The 26118-nt window shown below is 51.2% G+C and overlaps 14 protein-coding genes across 14 annotated transcripts; 7 read left to right on the top strand and 7 right to left on the bottom strand.

The window, feature by feature from the left end:
- Positions 1 to 198: 198 nt before the first annotated feature.
- On the top strand, positions 199 to 1167 carry A1O9_02079 (uncharacterized protein; the record flags this gene model as incomplete). The annotated part of the gene is made up of 1 exon (XM_013407654.1): positions 199 to 1167. One exon carries the CDS (start codon positions 199 to 201, stop codon positions 1165 to 1167), a length of 969 nt encoding a protein of 322 aa, XP_013263108.1.
- A 1269-nt stretch (positions 1168 to 2436) lies between these two features.
- On the top strand, positions 2437 to 3073 carry A1O9_02078 (uncharacterized protein; the record flags this gene model as incomplete). The annotated part of the gene is made up of 2 exons (XM_013407653.1): positions 2437 to 2858; positions 2944 to 3073. The coding sequence occupies 2 exons, from the start codon at positions 2437 to 2439 to the stop codon at positions 3071 to 3073; spliced, it is 552 nt and encodes a 183-aa protein (XP_013263107.1).
- A 200-nt stretch (positions 3074 to 3273) lies between these two features.
- On the bottom strand, positions 3274 to 4752 carry A1O9_02077 (uncharacterized protein; the record flags this gene model as incomplete). Its single annotated transcript, XM_013407652.1, has 2 exons — positions 3274 to 4436; positions 4503 to 4752. The coding sequence occupies 2 exons, from the start codon at positions 4750 to 4752 to the stop codon at positions 3274 to 3276; spliced, it is 1413 nt and encodes a 470-aa protein (XP_013263106.1).
- Positions 4753 to 5527: 775 nt separating this feature from the next.
- Positions 5528 to 5902, top strand: A1O9_02076 (uncharacterized protein; the record flags this gene model as incomplete). Its single annotated transcript, XM_013407651.1, has 1 exon — positions 5528 to 5902. One exon carries the CDS (start codon positions 5528 to 5530, stop codon positions 5900 to 5902), a length of 375 nt encoding a protein of 124 aa, XP_013263105.1.
- A 1069-nt stretch (positions 5903 to 6971) lies between these two features.
- Positions 6972 to 8213, bottom strand: A1O9_02075 (threonine aldolase; the record flags this gene model as incomplete). Its single annotated transcript, XM_013407650.1, has 1 exon — positions 6972 to 8213. One exon carries the CDS (start codon positions 8211 to 8213, stop codon positions 6972 to 6974), a length of 1242 nt encoding a protein of 413 aa, XP_013263104.1.
- A 1010-nt stretch (positions 8214 to 9223) lies between these two features.
- A1O9_02074 (uncharacterized protein) lies at positions 9224 to 11072 on the top strand (the record flags this gene model as incomplete). Its single annotated transcript, XM_013407649.1, has 6 exons — positions 9224 to 9350; positions 9407 to 9470; positions 9535 to 10119; positions 10176 to 10316; positions 10374 to 10675; positions 10738 to 11072. The coding sequence occupies 6 exons, from the start codon at positions 9224 to 9226 to the stop codon at positions 11070 to 11072; spliced, it is 1554 nt and encodes a 517-aa protein (XP_013263103.1).
- Positions 11073 to 11395: 323 nt separating this feature from the next.
- On the bottom strand, positions 11396 to 12925 carry A1O9_02073 (uncharacterized protein; the record flags this gene model as incomplete). The annotated part of the gene is made up of 3 exons (XM_013407648.1): positions 11396 to 11661; positions 11754 to 12620; positions 12676 to 12925. 3 exons carry the CDS (start codon positions 12923 to 12925, stop codon positions 11396 to 11398), a joined length of 1383 nt encoding a protein of 460 aa, XP_013263102.1.
- Positions 12926 to 13363: 438 nt separating this feature from the next.
- A1O9_02072 (uncharacterized protein) lies at positions 13364 to 14217 on the bottom strand (the record flags this gene model as incomplete). The annotated part of the gene is made up of 2 exons (XM_013407647.1): positions 13364 to 13493; positions 13550 to 14217. The coding sequence occupies 2 exons, from the start codon at positions 14215 to 14217 to the stop codon at positions 13364 to 13366; spliced, it is 798 nt and encodes a 265-aa protein (XP_013263101.1).
- A 957-nt stretch (positions 14218 to 15174) lies between these two features.
- On the bottom strand, positions 15175 to 16422 carry A1O9_02071 (dihydroflavonol-4-reductase; the record flags this gene model as incomplete). The annotated part of the gene is made up of 5 exons (XM_013407646.1): positions 15175 to 15698; positions 15758 to 16052; positions 16110 to 16242; positions 16300 to 16351; positions 16401 to 16422. 5 exons carry the CDS (start codon positions 16420 to 16422, stop codon positions 15175 to 15177), a joined length of 1026 nt encoding a protein of 341 aa, XP_013263100.1.
- Positions 16423 to 16890: 468 nt separating this feature from the next.
- Positions 16891 to 18310, top strand: A1O9_02070 (uncharacterized protein; the record flags this gene model as incomplete). Its single annotated transcript, XM_013407645.1, has 2 exons — positions 16891 to 17126; positions 17257 to 18310. 2 exons carry the CDS (start codon positions 16891 to 16893, stop codon positions 18308 to 18310), a joined length of 1290 nt encoding a protein of 429 aa, XP_013263099.1.
- A 296-nt stretch (positions 18311 to 18606) lies between these two features.
- On the bottom strand, positions 18607 to 20450 carry A1O9_02069 (uncharacterized protein; the record flags this gene model as incomplete). The annotated part of the gene is made up of 5 exons (XM_013407644.1): positions 18607 to 18995; positions 19052 to 19399; positions 19458 to 19681; positions 19732 to 20032; positions 20084 to 20450. 5 exons carry the CDS (start codon positions 20448 to 20450, stop codon positions 18607 to 18609), a joined length of 1629 nt encoding a protein of 542 aa, XP_013263098.1.
- A 693-nt stretch (positions 20451 to 21143) lies between these two features.
- A1O9_02068 (uncharacterized protein) lies at positions 21144 to 21984 on the top strand (the record flags this gene model as incomplete). The annotated part of the gene is made up of 3 exons (XM_013407643.1): positions 21144 to 21226; positions 21279 to 21694; positions 21746 to 21984. The coding sequence occupies 3 exons, from the start codon at positions 21144 to 21146 to the stop codon at positions 21982 to 21984; spliced, it is 738 nt and encodes a 245-aa protein (XP_013263097.1).
- A 396-nt stretch (positions 21985 to 22380) lies between these two features.
- On the top strand, positions 22381 to 23478 carry A1O9_02067 (uncharacterized protein; the record flags this gene model as incomplete). Its single annotated transcript, XM_013407642.1, has 1 exon — positions 22381 to 23478. One exon carries the CDS (start codon positions 22381 to 22383, stop codon positions 23476 to 23478), a length of 1098 nt encoding a protein of 365 aa, XP_013263096.1.
- Positions 23479 to 23546: 68 nt separating this feature from the next.
- A1O9_02066 (uncharacterized protein) lies at positions 23547 to 25273 on the bottom strand (the record flags this gene model as incomplete). Its single annotated transcript, XM_013407641.1, has 4 exons — positions 23547 to 24900; positions 24960 to 25034; positions 25087 to 25181; positions 25232 to 25273. 4 exons carry the CDS (start codon positions 25271 to 25273, stop codon positions 23547 to 23549), a joined length of 1566 nt encoding a protein of 521 aa, XP_013263095.1.
- Positions 25274 to 26118: the final 845 nt, after the last annotated feature.

Below are 26118 nucleotides of genomic sequence, written 5' to 3'. Positions count from 1 at the left end.
CCTGCCCGATATATATAGAGTTTAGCGCTGTAGATCTCCCGCTAAAGCCTTGGCTTATGCAAGCATGATTTTTCGTCCCGCAGTTTCGATCTCCTTCCCCAGGCTGAGGCTGAGGCTGAGGCTGCGGTGTTTAAAGGGCTCACCAATTACTCTACCTTGTTCTCTGTCTTCTCTCGTCCGTTCCCCCAACTTTCGACGATGAAGGATTCAGGAGCAACGCAAATCCTGCCCCAGGCGTCCTTTAAGAAGCGTAACAACAAATCAAAGTCCACCATTCGGAAGCGAGAGGCAACTCCCCCCCAGAGCGAATCTGACTCGGGCTTTACGTCCTCAGAAGATGACGAGGGCAGGCAGATAAAGAGGAGGCGCAAAAATGCAGGCGTGATCGCATCTTCAACAGGGAACAATAAGCTTCGTTCTGCTCAGGTAGATATGGAGCCAGCGACTGCAGTTGTTGCGCAGTCCAACAAAGATGACGCCACCAAGATCTCCAATTGGTTTGACGACGCCAGCGAGAACAAATCCGGAGGAAATACAAGCGTAAGAACGACGGACGGAACTACACTAGACGGCACGTATAAGGGTGCTGCCAATTATCAGTCATTCATACAAAAGAATCCTGACCGAACAAGCAAGCAAGTGGGACCACTCAAAGCCTCAAGCAACGTAAGAACAATTACAGTCACAGATTTTGCTCCAGATGTGTGCAAAGATTACAAACAGACGGGGTTCTGTGGATTTGGAGACAACTGCAAGTTCTTGCATGCGCGCGAAGACTACAAGCAAGGCTGGCAACTTGATCGGGACTGGGAGGTCAACACCAAAGGGAAGAAGGCGTCCGGCACAACTGTCGCATCAGCAAATCGAAGTGGACAATCGACACAAGATGATGACGATGACGAAGCCCTCCTCGAGAGCATCCCCTTTGCCTGCGTTATATGCAAAAAGTCATACACAAACCCTATTGTCACCAAGTGCGGGCACTATTTCTGTGAGGCCTGTGCACTGAAAAGATATCGGAAAGATCCGTCTTGTGCAGCTTGTGGCTCTGGTACGAACGGTGTCTTCAATACCGCCAAAAAGTTAAATCGACTTTTAGAACGGAAGCGAGAGCGGGAAGCGCAAAAGCGGGACAAAACGATAGAAGCAGGGGAGGAAGCAGGATAAACTCTTTTCCAATAATGGAGGTAAATGTCTGCACAAGGCTCGAGTCGGACTGACTTTTGCCATGGTATGTGATGAGCCAATCATGCTTAGGGAGATGCGTTGGCAGTCATCGCATTCTATTCTAGATCAAAGGGTTGTCCAAAGGGTGACCATCGCAGGCAGACAATCAATGTTCATACACTGAACCGAAAAGGCAATCGCTGATCAACCGTTGTTTGAATTGAAACTCTATGACTCAAAATGCTATTTCAGCAAGAAGACCATTGCTCATATGCCGCACCGTAAGGATCAAGAATGCTGATATACTGCGCCGTAAAGAGGATCATTGATTCATGGGGACCCTGTCCTCAGCACCGTTTTCATGATTCTTGAGCCTTGGTGATGGAGGATCGCCTCGAAGTCCATGCAGAGCTGTTTATATCGTATACTCTCGGCGTCAAATTTTGGGTTTCTACAAGTCCTCACTGTGGGAATGTGCTCGCACAGCATCCGCTGGGCAGTCTGAGTGTGAAGCATGTCTAAGAAGATTTTACTCACTGGTGCGACCGGATATGTGTGCGTATGCATTATTCCGGGAATTTGATTTGCCCGACAGTAATCTTGACATGAAATTCTCTGCTGATGTTGGGTGATTTATGCAGTGGCGGCACCGTGCTGGCAACGCTGCTATCATCAAAAGATCCAGCAATCCGAGAGTCACCTATATCGGTCCTTGTACGCAAGGACGAACAAGCTCGCGTTTTAGAAAAGAGAAGTGTTCGTGTATTTTTGTTTCAGGGATTCGACGACAGTGATACGATACGACAAGTCGCCTCTAAACACGATGGTGGGTCGACCGTGGTTGCACTATGGATTGCCTGAAAGTGGACAAGCAGCCTTCCCAAGCTTTATAACTGATTTTTGTGCCGGGGTTAGTTATCATACATACCGCATCCGGCTTTCACACGGACTGTGCAAGGTCGCTCCTGGAAAGTCTATCAAATCGAATGAAGCAACTGGGTACAGATGTGTACTATCTCCATGTAAGTCACTCATCCCCTTGTCATCTGCTTGTTGGGTAATATCGAGGGGCTCCAGACATCTGGGACGTCAAGTTTAGCAGATAGCCCTGTCCTAAATCTCTACGGAAAGCACCGGCATCCACAAACAATTTTCTCAGATAACGACCCCAGGCATGTCTTTGAGACTATTCGGGCCTTAGAGGCTTCCCTGAGTTATCCTCAACGAACCACAGATTTGACCGTGTTTTCCACCGGCGAAAGTCGGGGGATGAAGACCTATATCTTATACTTACCCATCCTTTATGGCATCGGGACTGGTGAGTTTAACAAGATCTCCGGACAGATTCCAGCCTTGATGAAAGCAACCATCCGGCATGGCTTCACGAGTGTTGTGGGCGATGGCCAAGGTCGTAAAAGCCATGTGCATATCGAGGATGTTGGAACCTATTACGAATTGCTGCTCGGCCAGATATTGATTGGCAAGCCTGTACCATCGGGGCTAGATGGGGTGTTTTTCGTGGTCTCCGGTTCTCAGTCCTATCAGGATATCTCGATGGGAATTGCAAAAGCAGCCACCGAGTTAAGCATCATCAAGGACGAGGACCTAACTTCCTTAACCATAGAGGAAGCCGTGGCAAAGCTGGACTGGAGCGAAAGCAAAACGGCCGTCGAACTGGCTTTCGTTTCAAAGTCAGTAGGACCGATCTTGTTTTTAACTATCTTGTTGAATCATGAGGCACTTCTGGACCACATGCTGACTTTCATTTGGCTACAGTGTACAGGCCACAGCCGATAACGGCAAATCGCTGAATTGGAAGCCGCGACATCAGGACGACCATTTCAAGGGGCATTACACTGAGGTGTGGAAAGCTGTTCTTGAGGACCTCAAAATGAAACTGGGATAAAGAACTGGGATAAAGTTGGGGTAAGAAATATGTCCTTGAAGTAGATTGCAGCAGCTCTCATATGATATACCTTTCACGGTAGTGTGATCTCAGCGTCACGACTTGAACCTTCTATGTTTCGAAATCAAGTGTTCCATCTCGGGTTAATCTTTGACAGTCTGGAAGAAAGCTCTAATCAATTTCACAATTATCAATTCCCTTCAGCCCGATCGACGGCTGTGTTTTATGATACCCACTCCAATATACTGCAGGCCGATTGGTATGCTACTAAGAACCATGCATCCGCCAGTGAAGACTATAAGCCATTTGTACGAAGAGGCGCCAAAATCCGAAAGAGAAACACCGTTGGAGATAAGGCCAGCACTTATCGGCGACACCAACACGTTCCCTATTCCTTGAAGAAAGACAAGAATGGCGTATGTGGCCACCATAGCAGATTGGTCATCACTCACGGCGGTCCCCATTGCCACACGCATCGTTCCAAACCCAAAGGCGAAAACACCATAGATGATGCTGAACGTGACAAGCATCGGAAGGGATTTGGAGAGTCCCCAGAAGACAAATGTGGCACCCGCAGAGAATACCAAACACACTAAGACAAGCGAGGTCACTGAAAAGCGCTTATCTGAGAGGTAGCCAAAAGCGAATTGTCCGAAAACTTGAGCCGCAGACATCAGTGCGAGAAGAAGAGCTCCTTGCGTGGAGCTTAGACCAATATCTGCTGCGTAAGAGGGTAGGAAAACGGGCGGGATGAAGAATGCCAGCCCTTGGACCATCGTTGAAAAGCAAAAGACGTAGAACAGTGGCTTCTTCAGAAACGACCAATTTGTCCTCGACATCGTGCTGTGCTCGGAGGGAGGCAGGCGACCTTCCAAGAGTGGAATAAAAGGCGCAGTGAGGACCACCATAGCGACTGCGGATGCTCTCAGTGTTGTTCTGTGGCCATACCTTCTCAACATTGCTTCGATGATAAATGGCATCACGACGCCAGTGACACCAGATGACGCCGAGAGGAGTCCGAATGCCATTCCCTTCCGCACGACCCACCATTCGTTCAGCATGCTGACGATGGGGTAGGCCAACATGACAAAGCCAACGCCGTACATGACTCCCTGTGTCGCGACAAGGCCGCCAAGCGTAGACGAGAATGATGCGGCGAGAAGCCCTAAGATGCAAAGCGGCCAAGAGATCCATATCTGTTGCCGCTGATATCTGGGGAATCTTTTCGTGACCATGGCGCTGAAGGGTGCTCCCAGGAAGTAAAGACCTTGTGCGGTCGTTCCTATCAAGGCCACATTGCTTCTTGCTAGCCCTGGCAGCTGAGAGTAGTAATTCTGAAAGACGCCAAAGCTCATTGGAAAGCCTGCAACGTGTCAGCAGAACTGAAATTCTAGCATTCTCACTATCTCTTCGGTGTGATAGCCCTTACCCCATAAGAGGGCGTCGAAAATAAAGGCAGCGATAAGCACCTTCCAAGCAGAATATCCTCCATCCACTGGTCGAAGACTCTGAGTGATGATATCATTTGCTTCGTGTGAGGTATAGTTGTGACTTGTTCCATCATCATCTGGTACCTCAGCAGGCAAACCTGGAAAGCCGTTTGCCTCGACAGAGCCGGCCGCATGAGACTCATTGAGTTGTACAAGGGAAATAGAACGCTGTGATCTTGTTACAGCCATGAGTGTCAAGGTGAAGATCATCAATAAGGACGAGGGTCGTAGAAACCATAGTAGCAAACTATCGCCCTTTGTCATTGTAGTGAAAGTTGACGCAGATGGGCGTGGCGTACGGGTCGGAACCGACCTGCTTGTACCTGGAAGGGCGCAGATAAGTAGCCGGGGGCGGACTTATCTAGCACTGCGATCATCGCCTCTTTTAGTCTTTCCTCTTTCGAACCATCCTTGCAGACGGGAAGATTCCTCAGCTCCATGGTGCATACCTAGGTAGGGATGACCAAACTTCTTAGTAACTAAAGCACATCTAATGATCCCATGAAACTGGAGATGCTTAGTTCCCAAAAGTGGCTCTTTCCTCCAAAACTTCTGTTGAGACGGCCCTCTCGTAAAGTAACCAGGCGAATGGAACAGCCTTGCCCCCTACAAGTATTAGAGCCAGTCTTGCCTACCAAGGTAGGTGGATACCTATACAGACAAGGGTGCTTTCAAGCGTTACCTATGCCGCTTAGCGGAGGCGGCGCTGCAGCCGCCCCTGGGCCGCCGAGCTCCTTCCAAAAAAGCTTCCGGTGTAAGCACCTCATCATATAGAGATTCTCACATTACCGTAAACAATGCAAGTTAGCAGTTACAGTTTCTAGTCCATGGGCTTCTAAATGCTGGTATTCACCGAAAACTATTTAAAACAGCTGCCTATCATGGGTAAAACATGGCACCGAGCCAATTCCAAGCTTCTTAATCTGTATCGAAATATCCACATCCCCATGTTCTTGATCACAAAATGGCTCCAAGGTCGGCATTAGTGCTCATCGATGTCTACAATGATTTCCTTCACCCCAATGGTAAAGCAACTGGAGCATTATCTGAGTCTCTGAAAGACTCCAACACAATCAAGCACCTTGAAGAAGCTCTCCAGTCTGCTCGCAAGCATAACGTCCCGATCTATTACTCCCTGCACCAACAATATCACGACGGCAAGTACGCAGGATTTGAACGCTGGAATGCCATGTTGGAGAGCATACAGCAGACTCGGGGCTTTGAATTGGGCAGTTGGGGAGCCGAGGTTTATGCAAGCCTCGAGCCCAAATCTGAGAAGGGAGATACTGTGATATCAAAACATTGGAATCAAAGGTTAGTGCTCAAAGCATGTCAATAATACAGTCCAACCGCCCACACCCTGGTGGACAGTTCTTTCAAAACACAGATTTGGACTGGTTGCTGCGTCAGCATAACATCTCTCATTTGGTGTTCGCAGGATTGGTGGCTAATTCGTGTATCGAAACTACTGCAAGGGAGGCAAATGAACTGTGAGCAACTCCACTGACCTCCGCTTGAAAGGCTCGCTGACATTTCATGGCAGAGGCTATAGTATCACAATGCTGTAAGATTTCACTCGCTCCAATTGACCCGAGGTGTGAAGCTAACTTTCCCTGAAAAGGTCGGACGCAACTGCGGGCTGGACATCGTCAGCGAAGGATGCGGCAGTGCAGTATAGCTGGCCTGAGTTTGCACAACGAATTTTAGAGACGAAGACCTGGTCAGAGAATTTAGAAGCAGATGACTCTTAGGGTGAAGTTTGAACCATCGAATGCTTCGTCCTTGAAAGAGTTAGAACTGCTATGATACGCTTTGACTACCGTCTTACTGTTACACTGTCCCTGTATTCTGCAGCTAGTGGGAACGACCTCCCACGAGGCTTCAAACATCGGTTCAGACAGTAAGGTCCAATTGCTGTTCCGCTGAGATATCTAAGGTTCATTCCTATTCCTCTACTACTTATTTGTCTTCTAGCTCAGCAAAATACCGTCGTCCGCGAACTTCTCGGCCTGACCTGCGCAGCACTGGACTGGGAGTTTGCGGCACTACAAAGTCACTTTGCTGCCGCCACGTAGCGCTTGCAAGTCTTTTCGTTATACGTTTTGCAACTCAATTGCAGATCAATCGTTCTAGTCGAGGCAACCTTGACTTTCAACACGTTCTTCAACGTCTTCGGTGGAAAACTACCTCCAGAATGGGTGACCCTTCGACCGGCGATGTGATCAAGGACCTGCATAGAGATTTAGAGGGGAAATGCAACAAACGCGCTGATGCTTTAGAGCTGCACCGGCGAAGCTTCGTTCAAAGTCAACGACTACAATGCATCAAATCCAGCGCAGCCGATGGCGTCGTTCTCAAGCATACTCTGGATGAAAAGCAGATCTATTTTCCTAGTTTGGTGTCTTCCTCTATTTCGACCCATATCGATCGTCGCCATTGACATGCACTGGCCCTCTTTTTTCCGCACCATTAACGCCATTCTGTTTAGCCTTTTGCATCACCTTGTCCATAGCCCTGCCTAATCTCTCTTCTGCCTCGTCTGTAATTTGATAATGCACGACAAGTCGTCCACTTAAAGCTTTCAATCCTTCTTCGCTAGCGATCTGGACAAACTCGGCCGCGGAAACTCCCTCTGTGGCCAGGTCCAACCAGACCATATTCGTCTCCGTTGGATTCGCCAGCTTGCCGCCCCTGGATCCCCACATCTCAGCGATACGCTTCGCTCGCGCATGGCAGGCGCGCAGTTTACCACCTTCACCATGCGGACCGTGTCCAAAGCCTTCGTCCACTGCAACTCTGGCAGCGGCGCTGATTATGCCGGACTGCCTTGTTCCGCCACCTAGCATCTTGCGGATATGTCGCGATTGGGTGATGAACTCGCGATTACCGACGATGATGCTGCCTATGGGCGCCCCGAGGCCTTTAGAAAAGCACATACTTACGCTGTCGAAGGGCGAGCAGAACTCTGTTAGCGTACCGGCGTTGGCGGCTACGGCTTCCCAGATGCGGGCGCCGTCTAGATGGAGCTTTATGTCGTGCTCCCTGGCGAATGCTGCTATGCGTTGAACCTCGGAAAGGGGCATTATCATCCCGTTGAGGGTGTTTTCTAAGCTGATGACTTTTGTGGGGCAGGCGTGGACATCGGTAGAGAGGACTGTATGGGCTTCGACGTCCTCGAGCGTTAGATGGTGGTTATTCTTAGGGTGCACGGCGATCAGCATTGCAGAGGAGAGCGACGATACGCCCCCTGCTTCGTAGTTGTAGATGTGTCCTCTGATGTCGCATAGAACCGAATGTGGTGGCTGAGAGAGGTGAGTTCGCAGTGCGACTTGGTTGCCCATCGTACCCGACATGACCAGAAGTGCGGCTTCATGGCCGGAGAGTCTAGCGATATGAGCTTCTAGGTCGTTAGTCGTAGAATCTTCTACGTAGACGTCGTCCATTAGCGTTGTGTTGGCTATGGCGTGCAGCATTGATGCATTGGGGGTTGTAATGGTGTCGGATCGGAAGTCCAATGCCGCTGGGCCGGGCTGCTGCCAGGCATTCATCTTCTTGTGGGTTGCTGCTTGGTCGTTGGCGGCAGCTATTGCAGGACTATTCTTCACGTCAGTGAGGGAATCTGATCCGTTCTGTGTTGTTGACGAGGCCATTTGCTGTGCTTGTTGGTTGATAACGTGATATAGATGATATCGCAGACCAGACCAGCTCACTCGTGGGTGGAGATTCGAGTATAGTTTTGATTCTATATTTGATCCAATTCTCGTCGATGCCTTGATTATTCTGGCGGTGGCAGCGAGCATCACCAGGTGTTAGAGTGAGGGCGAAAAATATCTTGTTGAAGGGCGCGCGAATCACTTGCAAGTTGCATCTTCTGTGGAGCAGCGACTCGGACCGATGTGCGAGCGTACAAGTCCGTGATCCTTCCTGGATCTCATAGAAATATAATAGGTATGCTACAAAACAAGTGCTACTACCACATCCGCTACGTCCACTGCACTTTGACCTCTCCTATTCTCCGATATCTACTGTATCTTGCCCAGCATCATCAACCCGCTTCAAACACGCACCCAAGAGCCAGCACGTAGGAAAGTCCCGTGCACCATGTCTCCCAGACCGTGCCATCCCGAGATATGCGCTCAATGGGCGCTTTCAAGCGGTTGGTATCTACCATTACTATCTTCTATATGAGCATATCGCGGTGGAGCCACTTATAGCCAGACCAATCTGGGCTCGTCTTTGGGCCGCTGCAAAATGGTAACATCCGCCACCTCTATTTCATTATCGATCGCGCAAAAGTTCGGAACGAACTCGAGCGGCCTGTTGCTGGAGAACCCCACAGTATCTCCGCTGATCAGTATCGCGTGGCTCTTTTAGGGTGGTGATGAAGGTTCACAGGCCGTTGCCATCCAACCCGGGGGGTCGGCTTTTCGCGCTGTACAGCCAGCAGGAAACGCAAACCCCCGAAAACACCACCTCCCGCCTCTGTCGACCTCACGGAGGTGGAGCGCGAACCTAAGATACGGGAAGTGGATAACCGATAACAGGTACTTTGGTGGTGCGGCTAGGCCTATCCGTCCATATCGGCACCAGCCCTAGGTATATAATAATGGAGGTGCTCTCACATAGCTGACCTCCATTCTTGTTTGCCACTCACCTCGAAATGTCTGTTGAGAACACCCAGAAGCCTGTTAGCGGCGATGCCGTCGCCCGCCCAGACAAGGAACTCAATGTCGAGGAGAAGCATGCGGGGCAAGATCTCGACACAGGGGACATGATCGACACTTCTGGTAAGCTTTCAGACGCTCACGGAGCAAGCCAAATTTGCGACTGAAATTTTACCTAGATTATACCCCCGAGCAGTACAAGAGGATTAGATGGAAGGCAGACCTTTACCTGATGCCTTTGCTGTAAGTTCGCTCCGAGTTACAACTGACCATGGCGGTCTGTGGCTAATGGGGGATCGGGTGAAAGTTTCTTCATCGATGGTATCCAAATCGTCGACAAGAACGCCATCAGTATCCAGGCAGTGTTTGGCATGCGCGAAGATACTGGTCTCCACGGCCAACAATACCAGTGGCTGACTACGATTTTCTACCTGGCATACCTGATTGGTGAATTCCCATCAGTCTACTTGTTGCAAAGATGGAGGGTGGGCTGGACCTTGAGCTTCTACATGCTGGGTTGGGGCGTCTCCGTCATCTGCATCAGTGCCGCGCAGAACTTCGCCGCCCTGATTGTGTTGCGCGCTCTACAGGGCTTCTTCGAATGTGCCGTCAAGCCCGGATTCTTGCAGATCACCGGTGCCTGGTACAAAACCGGAGAGCATTCCAGCCGCTCTCTCCTTTGGCAGTCTTCCGAAGGTGTCATTGCCGTCATCTGCAACTTGATTCTATATGGCATCGCTCGACACGCGGAAAACCACACTGGCCTTGCCGCTTGGCGCTGTGTCTCGCTGTTCTTGGGCTCCCTCACCATTGTTGGTTCGATTTGGAGTTTCTTCGTCCTGGGAACGGTTCACGAAGTGCGATGGTTGAGTCCAGAGGAGAAGCGTATCGCGTATGCTCTATTCCCAAGACCACATTTCTCTGGACTTGCACTAACTGGGAAAACAGGACTGCCCGTGTTATTGAGAACGGTGCCGGTCAAGACACCACCGGCAAACGATGGGATTGGGATCAGGTGATCGAGGCATTGTGCGATCCTCAATTCTACTTCTCGTTTCTCAACACCTTTGTCACCTGCATTCCTAATGGGTGAGTTCCCTCTCACCATGTTGTCTTTTACTTCTCCCGTTAACCAACGTCGTCTAGTGGCATCACCTCGTTTGCATACCTCATGTATCAATCCTTCGGCTTCGACTCATATCAGTCTATGTTGTACGGCCTTCCGCGTATTTCGGTCTACACGGTCGTCTTCATTATTGTCGCGTGGTGGACACAAAAGGTTCAGAACCAGCGTCTCTGGATCACGCTGCCCTGCTGTGTTCTGCCATTTGTGGGAATGCTCGTCATGTCGCTATTACCCAATGGGCCAGAGTACAAATGGATCAAATGGGGCATGTTCATGTGCACCATTGTCTTCAGCCTTGCCACCTTCCTGGCCTGGAGTTTGCGTAAGTCCAACCTCTTGCAATTCGCACTTCCAGTGGACACCAATGTTGATTTACCCTGCCAGTACCCTCCAACTTTCTCGGGAAGACGAAGTATTCCTTTTCTTCGGGAATGACCCTGATCGCATACTGCACGGGCAACATGGTCGGTTCGCAGGTCTTCCGCACCAAAGATGCCCCTCGCTACGTTTTGGGCACCATCATCTGTTCCGCCTGCTTTGGACTGCAATTTTTCATCCTCCTGGGCTGGCGTCTGTACTACACGTGGGAGAACAAGCGCCGGGACCGCCTCATGGTTGAGATGGGCGTTTCCGAGGAAGACCGCGTGCGCCTGGCTAGGGAGCTTGGTGAGCAGGGCAAGACTGATCGCCAGAACATCTATATTCGGTATGCCATGTGAGCGGGAATCTGGAAGACAAGTCGTGGAATATATGGTTGGATGAGAATGGCGGCTTTGTGCCAAACGGTTGGGAAGATAGGATTCTTGCGAGAATTGGGTCGACAGCCTCTTTATCAAATAGCTGTTCTCGTGATCCTACCTTAAAATCGAGATTCGAGAAATCTTGAAGCTGAAACTGGGTTCTGAAATTTGGTCCGTCAACTATTTTGCAGTAATGGGTTTTACTGGTTAAATCGTGATTCGTAATACCAGCGGTCTAATTTATAACGGCTCTCGGTAATACCATCGGTACGGATATATCGCCTCCGCCTCACCACCATCACTCACAATTTACTAGCGCCCATGGAGCTCGGGTGGCTCCCATCCAGTATCTCATTCTTGGTGCTGGCCAGGCGCTCCTCAGTTGGTTTGAACAATTCAGGGATGCCTACCTCCTCAAAGGACTTTCCCTGCATCATCTGCACCAGACCCCGCGCAGAGAGCAATATCATTGGCATGCCGTGGCCAGAGTAGCCAGCCAGGATGGCCTGCCCTGGCTTGCCGGGCACGTCGCCCACATATGGCATGAAATCGGATGTCCAGCCCATGACTGCGCGAGCACTAGTTAGCATATGCGACATATGGAAGATGGGCTTGCTGAAAAAGAGATTCAGGGAAGGGGAGATTTGGGGATTTCCATACTTCCTGTCCAGACCCGCTCGGTGTAAGCACCGCTGTTCTCCCAACCTGCAAATGAGCGTTGCATCAAGCCATCGAACCAAGGCTTCGCAGACTCGATCAGCTTGCTATCATCGTGGACGTTGTACCAATGGGATCGGTCGTGCCAGAACAAAGGTTTGGCTCCCCCGACGACTATACTGCCATCGGCACGGGAGGCGAGGTAGTCGAAGAGACCAGGTCCATGACGGAGGTTGTATGTGTAAGGGAGGAAGGGCCGATTCTTGCCCTCTGGGACGACGATGCGGCTGGCGATGCCTCGCACGGGGATAATATGTCTTGCGAACTGGGGAGCAATGTCGCGGGTGTAGGCGTTGGAGGCAAAGAAGATCTTCTTTGCCTTAATGCTGCCTCGTGGTGTGGCGACCAGCCACCGTCCATCCGGAAGTGGTTGGTCAGAGACCTTGGTGACGGGCGTGTTGGTCTGGAGATTTGCCCCTTTGTTCACGGCGCCCTGGAGCAGGTGCATGACCAGCTTGTAAGGCCACAGGTGCGCAGCAGTGACGGTGAAAGCAGACAAGGCGCCCTTGACACCCGACAACATTTCGGCATCTTTGGCTTTGGCATGGTAGACATCGGTCAGATCAGCTTCGCCTGCTTTGACCATCTCAGCAAAGGCCTCGTCGGTCGCTTTGGCCAGGCCCGGGTCGAGGATAACGTCGCAACTTCGCGTCAGGGTAAAGTCACAGTCGATGTTTTCTTTCTCGACCAGTTCTTTCATGGCGTGCAATTGAGACTTCTCGAAGCGAGCGACTTCAATAGCCTTCTTGGCGCCATATTTCTTGATGTGGCTGGCGAGTTGGTAGTATCTCTCCGGTTTGCAATGGCCTCCTGTGAGCATCTTGTTAGAATGGATCATTATCAGTGGTGATGGTTGTGGACTTACCATTCCTCGCGCTGGCACCTGAACAAGCTTCTCGAGCTTCTAAGATGACGACCGATGGAGGGGTTGGATTGTCTTCATAGATGTAATGTGCCAGAGCGGAGCCAGAGAAACCACTGCCAATAATGACAATGTCGGCTTCAGTAGGTAAGTCGGATGTACTTCGATGCTTGTCCAGAGCATGAAGTTGAACCCGCCAGAAGGGCTTGGTGGAGTTTGGTATAGGCTTATGGCCTGAAGTTTGATCTGTCATGGCTGGTAGTCGTGTATAGTCCCTTGTAGTAATATGGATGGCCCTCGCAGCGTATTCTGAGCCAAATGCGATAAGAATTGCAGCAAGTATACTTGTCTGGAACCCTGATCACAGGGCTGAAAGCGTTGTTGCCAAGATGGTATCAGATAATTGAGTGACTTACTCGCCCGTCGCCTCTGCGCGAACTTCCTCCGGTCGAAGACGGGCCCCGCCGATTGATACTGCACATAGTTATTATTAATAGTCAGTCATTAAGAAAACAGTCGGTCTGATTGGCTCGTCGGTGGAACTTCCAGGTCCAAATAAGCATACGGACCATCTCGTTGATTGTCGTTGGCTATCTATCGCTACCGTAGGTACTCGCATGCTGGTGTTCTACGAATGTCACCTGTTAATCACGCAATACTTGGTTTCAAGGCATCTCAAATCGTAATACAGTTACTGTTTAGGAGCCGCCGCAATGATCCCGTCAGCTAAAGCAGGCAAATCCGGCGATGTCACATCCATGTCACCAAAGATATCTGAGCATTGTTCCTTCTCCCAGACTGAGCACCACGCGCCCCGGAAGCTAGATGCAATATAAGTTAACTGAGAAATATCATCCAAGGTCTCTCCGCTACTCACCCAACTTGCTTTGCAGCCGCCGCATCCCACATATGCGCCGCAGCGAACCAAGCATCCAACCCACTGGGATCAAACTTGTCCAGCAAGAACTTGTAAGCACGAGGCTCGGGCTTGCCAATGCCAATCGTGTCACACGACACAAAATTCTCCTCGGGCATCTCGACACCCCCGTTCTTCAAATACCCCGCCACACGAGGAATGTCGCCGGCTGTGAGGCACCAGACCTTGAAGCCGGCCTTGCGAAGCTTATCCCAACACTCGACCAGATCGGGTCGAGCCTTGAGCTCTCGATACGACTGCAAGAGGAACTCGCGGTCCTCGTCGGTGGCGAACTTGCGCGGCTCTTGGATGCCCGCCTGCCACAGTGTTCGGTAGAAGATGGAGCGGAAGACGTCGAAGAACGGCCGGTATGCGCCCGCGATGCTGAGGTAGGTGTACTCTCGCTCTCCGGCTTCCATCCAGCAGTACCCGAAGATGCGGGTGCCGATGCCCTGGGCGCGGAATCTCTCGCCCATGCGCTCTTCGACGGCCTCGAAGAAGTTATCGTAAGAGATGCATGTTCCTGTGAGGTGAGAATGTGGTTTAGCTATAGTGCCCAAGGGATTCAATGGCTCATGTTCACTCGTACCGACAACGTCGAACACGACGTGCTTGTTGGTTCCAGCCATGCTTTGTTGCCGAGCTTCCTTGATGTCTTCGTTGTAGTGGCGTGCCAGTCATGACGGGGAGCCTCTGAGGAAATGCAGTAGTAATGACCCCAGGACATGCCGGGGTCTTACCGGCCCTGCCACAAGGCGCCTCAGGTGCCTCCATCGGCACGCCACGCCACAATTTTGCATTCGGGCGCAGAGCGCCGATTCAAGATGATTTACGTATGTGAATCGTTAATGAATTAATGGTCGTGAGGTGCGGGAATGAACAAGCTTGACAGGGTTTAACGGGCGGAGATCTCCAGGCGCCCCCCCCCCCGGGTAATGATGCCCTCATGCCGGTGTGGAGCTGATAGAGCAGCCTTCACGTTCATGGAGTGGTACCTGTGCTCCGGACGAAGCACGAATAGCGCGAATTAAGACTAAATTACCGGCTCAGCGATATGAGGAATACAGTACCAGACAGCCCCTCGGCGAATCGACTACGCTGGGTGCGATTCGCACGGGATCACAAAGCATCGACAGGCACTCCCTGGATGAAAGACCTTCGAATGATGCTTTACCGTGGAGTTGATGTTGGATAATTTTATTATTATTTTGACAAAAGACCGTAGAAATTGATGCTTTTAGATCCTCCAAGTCCTCCTAGATTGACTTCTACAGTTCTATTCTTCCCTAGGCCACGGCCTTAGCTGTATCAAATCCTCGTATCGCCTAGGTGATTCACGGATAGGCCTAGTCGGTGACACAATATATGGCGCACAGGTACCGCCTGGGCAGAAAAGCAATTACTTGGCACTGTTAGCGAATAGATACCATTATGGCCGTGGCTAGAACATCTGCACAAACCCGTATAGAAGAATACAGTATCATATTCATGTATAATGATCATAGAGTAACGAATTCAGAGACCGCGAGCAGATCGTGCACGGCCTGTTCTTGGAATGTCGCTGTATTCGACTAATCCTGCAACAGCTACAGCTCAGACTTCGTGCTCGCAGGTCGCAATTCTTGCAGCGAGGACACAGTTGCGCCGATGCTCTCTTTGAATTGCCGAAACTGTATACCCAGCACCTCCTTAATCTTTGAGTTGTCGAAGTTGAACATGTGCTTTCTATCAATGAGTTCGTCGACTGTATCCGTGGGCAGCTTATCTGCCAGCCCCGGATGCGTGTCTCTGATAGCATCAACAAGCATTTTGTTGGAATAGTGGCTGGCTGGGGAGAAGAAGCGCTGACCACCGGCTCCGCCTACTTCAAGAGCGCGGACATGGGCTGCAGCCAAGTCACGAACGTCAACCCACATTAAAGTGCCCGTGGGAGGAAAGTCGCCTTCTCGATGCTTGCCCTGGATGAAGTCGAGAACCCTCTGGTTGGACGTGTTGAGTGCATTGACGCTGCCCACGTTGTGTGCAATGGGTCCATACACTACGGGCGGACATATTGTAACGAGGTCAAAGCCTGGCTTTTGCTCTTGGACGAAATCCCAAGCAGCTTTCTCTGCAAACGTCTGTCGAATCACATCAGCCGAGAACATCGCGTTAGATACGAGGCCTGACTTGCCTTGCTACCGCGATACGCCTGATTGCGAATCGTAAGTGACGTTTCCCAAGTGACGGGATTCCAACATGACTCATCGTAGACTTCAGGCGCCTGAGCCTCATTGACCATTGCTGCAAATGATGAGGTCAAAACAACCCGCTTTATACTCGGAGCATAGCTTTTGGCAGCTTTCAGGATGCCAGTAGTACCCTTAATTGCAGGATCTAGGAGTTCCATTGGGTCGTGAAAGTTATCGTGGAATGGTGAAGCCGCATGGATGATGGCATCAAAGTTCGGATGTCTCTTGAAGATCTGTTCTCGTCTTAGGTGAGTTTTGCCATGTTCGGTGGTCGAGAGAAATTTTCTCACATCGTCAAAGGCGCCAGTTGCTGCAATGTCCTCCACAATCTCGTACGAGAGTTCGGTCCGACTTGTGCCAGAATGAAGACCTAGGACCGTCTCACCTTTGGCTCTGGATCTCACCGTTGTCACGACATTGTGTCTGTATCTTGCTCAACTTTTGATTCAAACGTTGAGACGGAGAAAATGGGAGACATACCTATTGGCCAACAGCTCATTCAGGATATGGGCTGCCACGAATCCGGTTCCACCTGTACATCATTGGCCAGTGTCCTAATAATAGGTGTATAAGTATCGTACCTGTCAACAGTATCTTCCCCATCGAAAGTGATTATTGTTGGCTATATGATCTATAGTTACTGCAACAATAGAACGCTCGCCTTCGACGCAATCTAAATTGTGTATGTCTGTCAACAATCCACAGAAAGACAAATGCTGCATGCCAACATCTCGGATGCACTTGTCATAGGTTCATCACGAATATTCGATAACGTGCTGAAGCGGAACTCAAACCAGATCTTGCGCTTGCATTCGATACCGGCGATGTGGCGATGTGAACAGTGCTGGGCCGTGCTTGTCGGCGCAGCCCGGCTCGAAACACATTTTCAGCGCTTTCCACCGAGATCGCCCGTCAATAGTGCAGGCTTACGATGTCGCCTGCCGGTGGTCGGTGTTGACCCCAACCCGTGCCTTGGATACATCGATCTACAGCTAAAGTGGAAGCATCAGCGGCCACACAGATCCCGTTCCCTGCAGCAAGACACCTTACCTCATTGTCACTTCAGCCAAGATGGTCGTTTTCGAAGTCCACACATCGGCCCTGTTCGATCCAAAGACCAAATGTGTGCGTAAGAATGTCGCAATCACCGTCGACAGCCAGAGTGGCCTCATCGTCGGCGTGCGTGAGCGCACAGATGAGGAAGAAAAAGGTTTGCAAGTCAATCTCGATGATGTTGATTTGCGAGGCAAGTTTGTTATGCCTGGCCTGGTAGATGCTCATACTCATGTCTTCCTGCATTCTTATGAGTAAGTTCTCTTCAATCTCAACAGCCAAAAACCCTCCCTGTCAATGTTGTATTCCTGAGTGGTAAAATCGTACGTTTTGAGGTTGAATCGACAATTCTGACTTGGTTCCGCGGCCGGTTCGTATCCACAGCGAGACCGATGCCCTTCGACAAAAGCGTGATGAAAGTATGACGGAGCGCATCGTACGCGCCGTCAACCACTGCCATACAGCACTCATGGCCGGATACACCACATACCGAGATCTGGGATCCGAGGGCATGCAGGAGTGTGACGCCAACTTGCGAGATGCCATCGCAAGGGGCCTTACGTCGGGCCCACGCCTCTTTGTAGCCACCAAGGTTCTCGCCAGCACTGGCTCATTCGAGGCGCGTACCGAGAACAACTTGGGTGGACACTGCCTACCTGCGCAGGCCGACGCTGTAGACGGACCAGAGGAATGTCGGAAAGCAGTCCGACGGCGTATCGCAGCCGGTGCAGACATCATCAAATTCTTCGCCGACTACAGACGGCGCATCATGCGATCACCCCCCGCACAACAGCATCCATACAAGCCCAGTGTGCTGCATCCGCCCAAGGAGCCGAACGCAGATTACATGGTATTCTCGCAGGAGGAAATGGATATGATCGTGCGCGAGGCTAACCTGGCGAACTGTCCTGCAGTGGCGCACTGCTGTACGCTCGAGGGAGCAATGGGCGCCGTTGAGGCGGGAGTCACTTCGATCGAACACGGCTACTTTGCCACCGACGAGCTGTTTCAGCGCATGGTGGCCAAAAATGTGATATTCGTGCCTACATTGGCCATTGCCGAGAAATTGCACGCAAAGCGCTTCCACAGCCACATCCTGCCCCAGGCCAAAAGGGCGCATGAGCTCGGTGTGCGTTTGGCCTGTGGTGGTGATACGGGCACGTATCCGCACGGCGACAATGTACGCGAGCTAGAATTAATGATTGAGGCGGGTGTTCCTGTCGCCGATGTTCTCGAGTCTTGCACCATGGGTGGCTGGGAGGCATGTGGTGGTGACCTGTCGGGTCGACGCTTTGGCTGGTTCGAGGAAGGCTGTCAGGCTGATATTGTCGCCCTTGATGAGGATCCGCACGTCTCGGCGACGGCCCTTAGAAACGTCAACTTCGTCATGAGGGATGGAACCATTTTTAAATTGAACAACAAGCCGTGGAGGATATGATTTGAAGCTTCAGTCTTCGAGGCGTCATTGCTGCACAGCATATGTATCCGGAATAGACGCGGGCGCAATGTTGGCACCTCGCACACCCGCCAAGCCATTAAAGCGGCATTATCTAATCGATCTATGACTGCTCCACCAGCTCCTTCCCTTCAAGTCGTATCTGATTCCCATGTCTGTCCAACCGCCGCACTTGCTGCAGATATTGAGGTGATGCGTTTCGAATTCATCCCCAAAAGCGCGTGAAACAGCCACGATTCATTTCTAACAAAGACTCCAGCAGAGTTTCACAATAGCACCTAACCCCTGAAAAGGGCCTCATACGGCAGTCCCCCAGTGGCTGCCGCCCCAATCTCTTGAGACCGCTGGAAGCAGCGTTCAAGGCTCTCGCGATCCCGCACCGTCAGCTTGACCTTGAATTCCTTGGCAATCGCATTCGAGTCGCTAGGGTCGTTCTTGTAATCAATATAGTCGATGTTGGCCGGCATGGTCTTGCTCTCCGTGAATCGGAATGACAGGATCAGACGACAGGTCATGGCATACAGAATTCGGTTGGAGAAATTCACGGCGGTGCACATCCGCGCTCCGGCGCCGAAGGCGAAGTGTAGTGGTGGTGGGATTTGACACTTTTCTGTGAGCCATCGTTCTGGTTTGAACTGGCCGGCATCGGCGCCGTAGACGCTGGTATCTGTTATGTAGGTAAGTATGAGTGTCTTGAGATGAAGCAGTTGCTTGGAGACTGACCTCGCGAGATTGCTTGAGTGTTAGTGTATATCAATACTCCTTTGGGAATCACTGCCCCCTGATAGACAATGTCCTTGTAGGTTTGTCGGGCTGGCAGTAACTTCAAGGGAGGAAAATAGCGAAGTGATTCCTTGACGATTCCCATGACATAAGGACATTTCTCCTCAGTCACGCACTTGTCGAACGCTTCTTCTACGCTGTCATAGACACTGAGCAACTCCTTGTACGCTCGTTGTTGTATCGCCTGTCCTTCATAGCGTGAAAGAACGCCCAGTGCGATAATCGCAGTTGAGTATGTGGTCTCGAAGCCGCCAGACATGAGGCCGCCGAGGATAGTCTTGACGTCAACTGACAGGTGTAAGCCTCATAATAATGACTTGTCAATGACGGGACGGGATCATCTTACGCTCAGTCAAGCCTTCATTCTTATCCGTCAATAGCATCTCTGCTACCGTTTGCTTGGCCATCGATTGCTTTCCAGTGTTTTGGCGAGCTCCTTCCAGCATAGCGGCCAACCAGACGTCACGTCGCCCTCGCACTTCCTTGGCAATGTCTAGGCGTCCATTGTTCCCGCTCAAATAACGGAGGTGGGGAATGAAGTCCGGCGCATTGGAGTTTGTTGATCGAAAACTAGAAAGTCTTGAGTCTGGAGTCAATGCCATACTCGTGCGCACACTCACCTGGCAATGGTTTTGGCATCTTTAAGGATCTGCAACAGGGTGGGGTCGTCAACATTGGAAAACCTAGTTCCATAGCAGAACATGCTCATGAGATTCAAGGCCAGGCGTTGCAGGTAGATGTGAGGAATCAGCTCAAACTCGCCACTATTGCTCTTGTAGTACATGCTAGACACTACAGCACACGTCTCCATGTCAAGCATCGACCTGAGCTGCTGAATTGATGGTCCAGTCGTGTAGGATCCAATGACCCTTCTCTGTTTCTTGGTTCTCTCATCCCAGGGACTGGTACCAATCGTTGCGGCTGTTCTGTGTCAGAAGCATTCTAGGCAAGCAGATAACGAGTTTGGCTGACCTGATGTTTTCGATAATAGTCCGTGGAACGTATAAAACCATGGACGATCCAAAGTAGCCGACTGGTTCTTCACCAGAAACTCATGGGCACTCTGGAAAGAGTTCAACATGATAGCCCGTCGCCGTCCCATCCGCAACTGAAACGCTGGCCATCCATACTTTTTGGACCAATCTTCGGCGGTGGTCGCATGGTCGGCGCCCAACTGGTACAGATGACCTGCGAGTAGTTCTCCGCCAGGGATTTCTGGAAGACCTTTGATAGCTGGGTGGTCAACGTAGAAGAAATGCAGACACAGCAACACAATCACTGCTGTGACAGCACTGACAAGGGCAGCTGCACCAAAGACGTGTACGTATGGTAGAACCATGACTGGGTGTGTGACGGGAGCCTGTCTTGGCGAGTTGCTTCGTACCTGGTACTATGCGATGGTACGGACTTACCTATATTGAGATTTGAAATCACTGGTCGCCACCTGCTGTACCGCCCATGAACATATGCCACCCAGCACGAGGTCCACTTGGCAAACCGCTAGTCCGCCTTGTGGCAGAAGAATGTAAGGACTGCTCGGATAACGGCGAGGTCTCGATGGTAACTTCGCTGAAAGCCGATACCAAGTAGCATATCCCTGCATAAAATATGGATGGTGCTCCGCTAGATAGCGTGGTTCGCCTTGTCAATATCAGTTTGCAAGGCTGTGGATACAAGCAGTAGTCTAGGGCCGTGGTGTTCTGGACTACCTTGCTATCGCCGTAGACATATGTGGCTAATCGGCTGTTCGGCTCAAGCTCATTATACACGAAACACAACACCACCATTACCGACACACAAAAGCTGATCCTGTAAATCAGCGAAGCGTTGTCAATAGATTGAGAATGGCCAGTCATCTGCAAGTGAGCTCACTGTTTGATATATCTGGGCGAGATGTGTGCATCACAGGGGCTGGTGAGTCATCTATTCAGCTCGTTGCTTCATCACTCGCTGAAAAGCAATAGGAAGTGGTATTGGTCGCATGTTGGCTCGAGGTTGTGTTGCAAATGGAGCCAGTACAATCCTCGTTGACATGAATAAGAAAGCACTGGAGTCGGTCAAGGCCGAACTGGGGAGCATCAGTGCTGGCCATGCAACGCCTCCAGAGATCAGCACGTGAGTGCTATTGTCCAGCGCAGCCATCAAAATCTAATCAAGGTCTGTCAAGCATCGAGGCCGACCTGTCGTCGCAAGAAGGCGTTCAGTCAGTTGTGGCAAATATTCGTGAGAAACATTCTTCTTTGGACGCTCTCATTCATTGTGCCGCGATCCGGTTCATGAACGAGGTGCCTTACAAGCCCGGGGACGGACTGGCAAAGCTCGAGATGGCCACTTTGTCCGCGCCATATCGAGAATGGGAGTTAGCACATCGAGTAAATGTGCTCGCACCTTATTTCCTCACCGCTGGCCTCGTCAAACTTCTCGGTGCAGCAGCGAGCAAAGGCGAAGGGAGAGGTAGTGTCATCATGTTCAGCAGTCCGGCCAGTGTGCACAATAACCAGTTTGTGCCTGTGTATCAGACTACAAAGGCCTCAATCGACCATTTGACTAGGATCATGGCAGCCGAGTTCGCCGAATTCTATAGTAAGATGACTTCAGAATACTTGAAACAGTGCGAGGCTAACACTGGCTCAGTCCGGGTAAACGCCATCTCTCCTGGCATCGTGCCATCGGCAATGACGGATGAAGGACCAACGTCAAACTTGCACCTCGCCAGTCAAGCACCGGCAGGGAGGGCGGGAAATGACGAAGATATGGTTGGAACTGCCACATGGTTGATGAGCAAAGCTGGCTCCTTCATGGACGGCAAAGTCGTACGGGTCGAAGGAGGCCGCTTGCTGATCTTAAAGGGTGTCACATCCAATTCAGACTGATTGAAAGTTTTCGCTCTTCGGTGTAGGGTCTGTGATAGGCATGTTTTGCTTGTTAGCTATGGCAGCGTCGTTTAGCTGGTGTCCCTACAGGCAAACATCATGTAGAAACTATGTGACACGGTAGTCTCAGTGTGGATCCCGTGAAGCTGCAGAAGATGTGTCAATTCCATGAGAACATGTCTCTCGATGGCGGCGAATGCCGTCGTCGGTTTTGCACGTAAATTCCCATCCATGGTACGGACCTTTCCGAGCGGCGGGGCGGCGCCCTGTGTCTCCGGATAGTCAGCCAACGATGTCGACAGAGTCTAAATCAAAACAGTATGTTGCAAACCGTACATTGTACCTATCGCTTGGAATTTGGTCTGAGTATCTGATATTCGTGGCGGCTTAGAAACCATGGGCTCAGTCGAAAAAGTTCACGACAGTGCTCCCTTATGGAACGGAGTACCTCAGCTCACCTTGAGGGGCTCAGCTTGGGAAATAGGCCTGGCCCATGGCAAGCAAATTCCGAATCGCATCAAGACCAGCATAGCAAATTATCAGCGGTTGTTCCTTGACCTCGCCGAGGCTGACTGGCCAGAGTCAGTGAGGCGAGCCGAGGAGTTTCTGCCAGCTTTGGAGCAGCATGAGCCGGAGTTGGTCGAGGAGATGAAGGGAATAGCAACGGGCGCTGGAGTCGATTTGGGTGATATCCTGGCCCTGAATCTCCGCAGTGAGATTTCATTGACAAACTATTCGGATGGCTGCACAAGCATTGTGACCAAAGACTCATCCGGTAAGAACACCTTTGTCGCACAGAACTGGGACTGGGTTGAGGAAGCCGGGATGGCAACCGCGTTCTTCGATGTCCAGAAGACTGGAACACCGCGAATACGCATGCTCGGCGAGGCCGGAATCTTGGCCAAGTTCGGTTTTAATGACGCCGGCGTCGGCATCTGTATGAACGCTATTAGATGTGGCACCATTGATCGAAATGCTCTGCCGGTGCATCTTGCAATGAGGCGGGTGTTGGAATGCAAGTCCTTTGATGAAGGCTTCGCCTTGTTGAAACAGAGAGGTCTCGCATCCTGCGTGAACTTAGCCATTGCGGATCGGGGGGGAAAGTTCGCGACCATCGAATGCACGCCGAAGGGTCTGTGCCCAATATACCCAGAACCCGGATCGTTGAGGACGTTCCACACGAATCACCTCTGGTCACCAAATGTTCCCCATGGGATCCGAGACCACCCGTCAGCAAACTCTTTCACGAGACTGGAGAGGATCAAGGAGCTCAGCGAGAACCAAGAGCCAAGCGTCCAGAAGATACGAGAATGGCTTTCTGATGAGCAGGGCGCTCCGACGTCAATCTGTCGCTCAACTCCGCCCGGCGCCAAAGGCATCGAGAGGATGATAACGCTGTCGACCATCATTATTGATCTGCAGGCCAGCAAGGCCGAGGTGTCTCTTGGGAAGCCGAGTCTTTCGCCGCCAGTGCTGACATTGTCGATGGATTGATAGAGTAAAGAGGGTTCCAACTTCGATAGGAAAATGTTGGTGTGTTTTGCGAAGCCATGATTTCATTGTTATTGAGACTTGGGTTGATTCTTATCGAAGATCTCCGTAATGATAGTCCATACCCGCAGGTAGCCCGACCCTCCCTTCCAATGAGAAGTGAAATGCGTCAAAACTTCAGTGCATTGTAGAATCGCCTTGAGAAACGGGCTTTCTGGTGACCAGTTTTTCGCTCTGGCAAGCAGAACTGTGCAGCCCGCCACTAACGCTCTCGCACTTGCAGTCAAGGGAGGGATGAAGCCATCTGGCGAAATCGTCATGCAGTGAGTGTGTTCAACGAGAGCCAGGGCCGCTGCAACAAGCCGCCGTCGAAGAGATCTCATGCCTCTTGCTGCAACATCGCCCTCTTCCTGGAAGCAAGAAACGCACTGCCGATGTCGTACAGAAACCGGAAGAAGTTGAAGCCACATTTCGCACACAGTGGGCGATTGCTCAAGAGAAAAGGTCTCCATCGACATGATCAGTTCTTCAACGTGCCCGACGAAGGGGCAGCTGTGTGTGTCGTACAGTTGCCCATAGCCGTAGATACTCCCTTGTACGTCTCGATAGAGCCGAAGGAGGAAATCTTCCTCAGTATTGGGAGTCCACAGCCAATCATTCGGTGTGCTTGATTGGTTGAAGACAAGACTCAATGCTCGATCAGCTGTTTTCAAAGCATGCAGGAGGCGTTGCTGAGTAGCATAGCCGTCCTTATTACTGTGGCTTCCAGCTTCGGGGAGGTCTATCTGCACTTCAGAACGATCCCGACGATGCCAGCCTAGCTGGATGGTTGTACGTATTGCCATATCCATCAGCTCCCAGACGCTGCCCCTGGATGGCTCAAGCAACTCATAGACAATCAGCAGGAGGATCGCCGTCAACGAGGCAGGATCGGCTGCAGAAATTACCGAGGCTGTGTCTTCGGCCGCCCAGTCGCGCAACGTCTGGGCCAAAGCTTTCCATGAAGGGTTGCGATAGCTTTCGTGACCGGCGGCGACGGCACATATCATGAGTGTTTCAAACTTCTGGCGTTTTGAAAGTTTCTTCAACCCTTGGCCATCCTGAGAAAGGAGCTCCGGGTCAACAATATCGAATTCTGGACGAACGCACCTATCATAGCGACTCAGGAGGTGGCGAACGACTTTTGGTGTAAGAGCTGATCGGTCAGTTTTGAAGATATCCGTCGAGAAGGGTTGGGCATCGTGGGACATCTTCATGTCTGATTGCGTACTTGAGCCCGACAGTGCCTCCACCGTGAGTCTAGTGACAATTGTCGGCAACGAACGCTCAAGATGCAGGTATCGCTGAGTGCGAGGCATGAGGACATAGCTGTCTTCATTCGAGGCCGCAGCAGCGGTCATAACGGTAGCATCTTGAATCGAATATCTGCTTGAGAGATTAGCTTTGAGTATCTGGGTAGCAAATAATTGGGCGCCCCCGCGTACCTTGCTGCGTAACCTTTCTGCAAGTCTAGCTGAGAAGTCAACTCGGAGATCTTGTCATTGAGTGCTCGAACATAGCTGGTATGGGTGAGCGTTTTCTACCAGCATAGTAGCATGATTACCTCCATACCTCCTAGGAATCTGTTCCTGCAGGGCCTCATCGAGGAACACGCACTGCGAATCGTTCTTTGCGCAATTCTGGCAAGCTGGCAGCCGGGTGTCGCACTAGAACAGCAGGTCAGCAACTGTGGTTTGGGCAAGGTGATCCCACGGACCTTGATTCTTCGGCTGCGACATCGAGTGCAGGTTTGGAGCATGGCGTCGTCTGGTGACCGTACCACGCAAGAATAGGGAGACTGTTGGTTGCTGCAAGTAGTTGAGAGGGCTTCAGGCTGAGCTGGATGAAGTTACCCTGGCGGAACACTACGGTCACGTGCAATACAGTAATTTACAAAAGTTACCGTCATGGAGTCATGGAGTCATGGAGTCATGGAGCCGCTGCTCTCTTCTCTCCGCTTGGGCAGCTCCGTCTCGCTTCCACTCATCAGATACTCTTCCAATTCGACTTGTTATACTGACTTTGGCACATCTCTCCCGCCTTAGTTCGACGAGCCTCTGCAAATGACGAATCTAATGAAGCCATTTACCGTTGCCTGCATGCTACTTAGCTTCTGATAGCTTTGTCTCGATGTGGTCTTTGAGCTCTGTCACCGCGTTGAGGAGCCGTGTCATGCCCAGCCACAGAATTGTTCCCGACAGATTGCACAAGGGCGCAGTACATCATGCCTCGTGTTGAAACGAAGGGGACTCAGCGACGATCGACCAAGGTCTGCAATCGCTGTCGAAAGCGCAAGACCAAAGTACTACGTTCTTCCGATCACAATCTCTTCGCCGGATCCTGACTCATTCACAGTGCGACTTCAAGTTTCCTGCATGTACATCATGCGAGGCGGCCAGTGCCACTTGCATGGGCTACGACCCTATCACCAAAGAAGTCGTGCCCAGAAGGTGTGTATCTCCCAGACCCACCACCAGCGGTCTAGAAACATTCATTAATTGACATAGTCTCGTACGTTCGCTTGAAGCCAGGGTTGCCGAGTTGGAGGTAGAATTGCAAGCATATCGTGCAGTATCTGAGCACTTGCCTTCATCGATGGCTCTC

The sequence above is a fragment of the Exophiala aquamarina genome (assembly GCF_000709125.1).
Source record: "Exophiala aquamarina CBS 119918 chromosome Unknown aczIA-supercont1.2, whole genome shotgun sequence".
Classification (NCBI taxonomy): domain Eukaryota; kingdom Fungi; phylum Ascomycota; class Eurotiomycetes; order Chaetothyriales; family Herpotrichiellaceae; genus Exophiala; species Exophiala aquamarina.
Note: the sequence above shows the minus strand (reverse complement) of the source record. Positions and strands in the feature narration are given on the sequence as shown.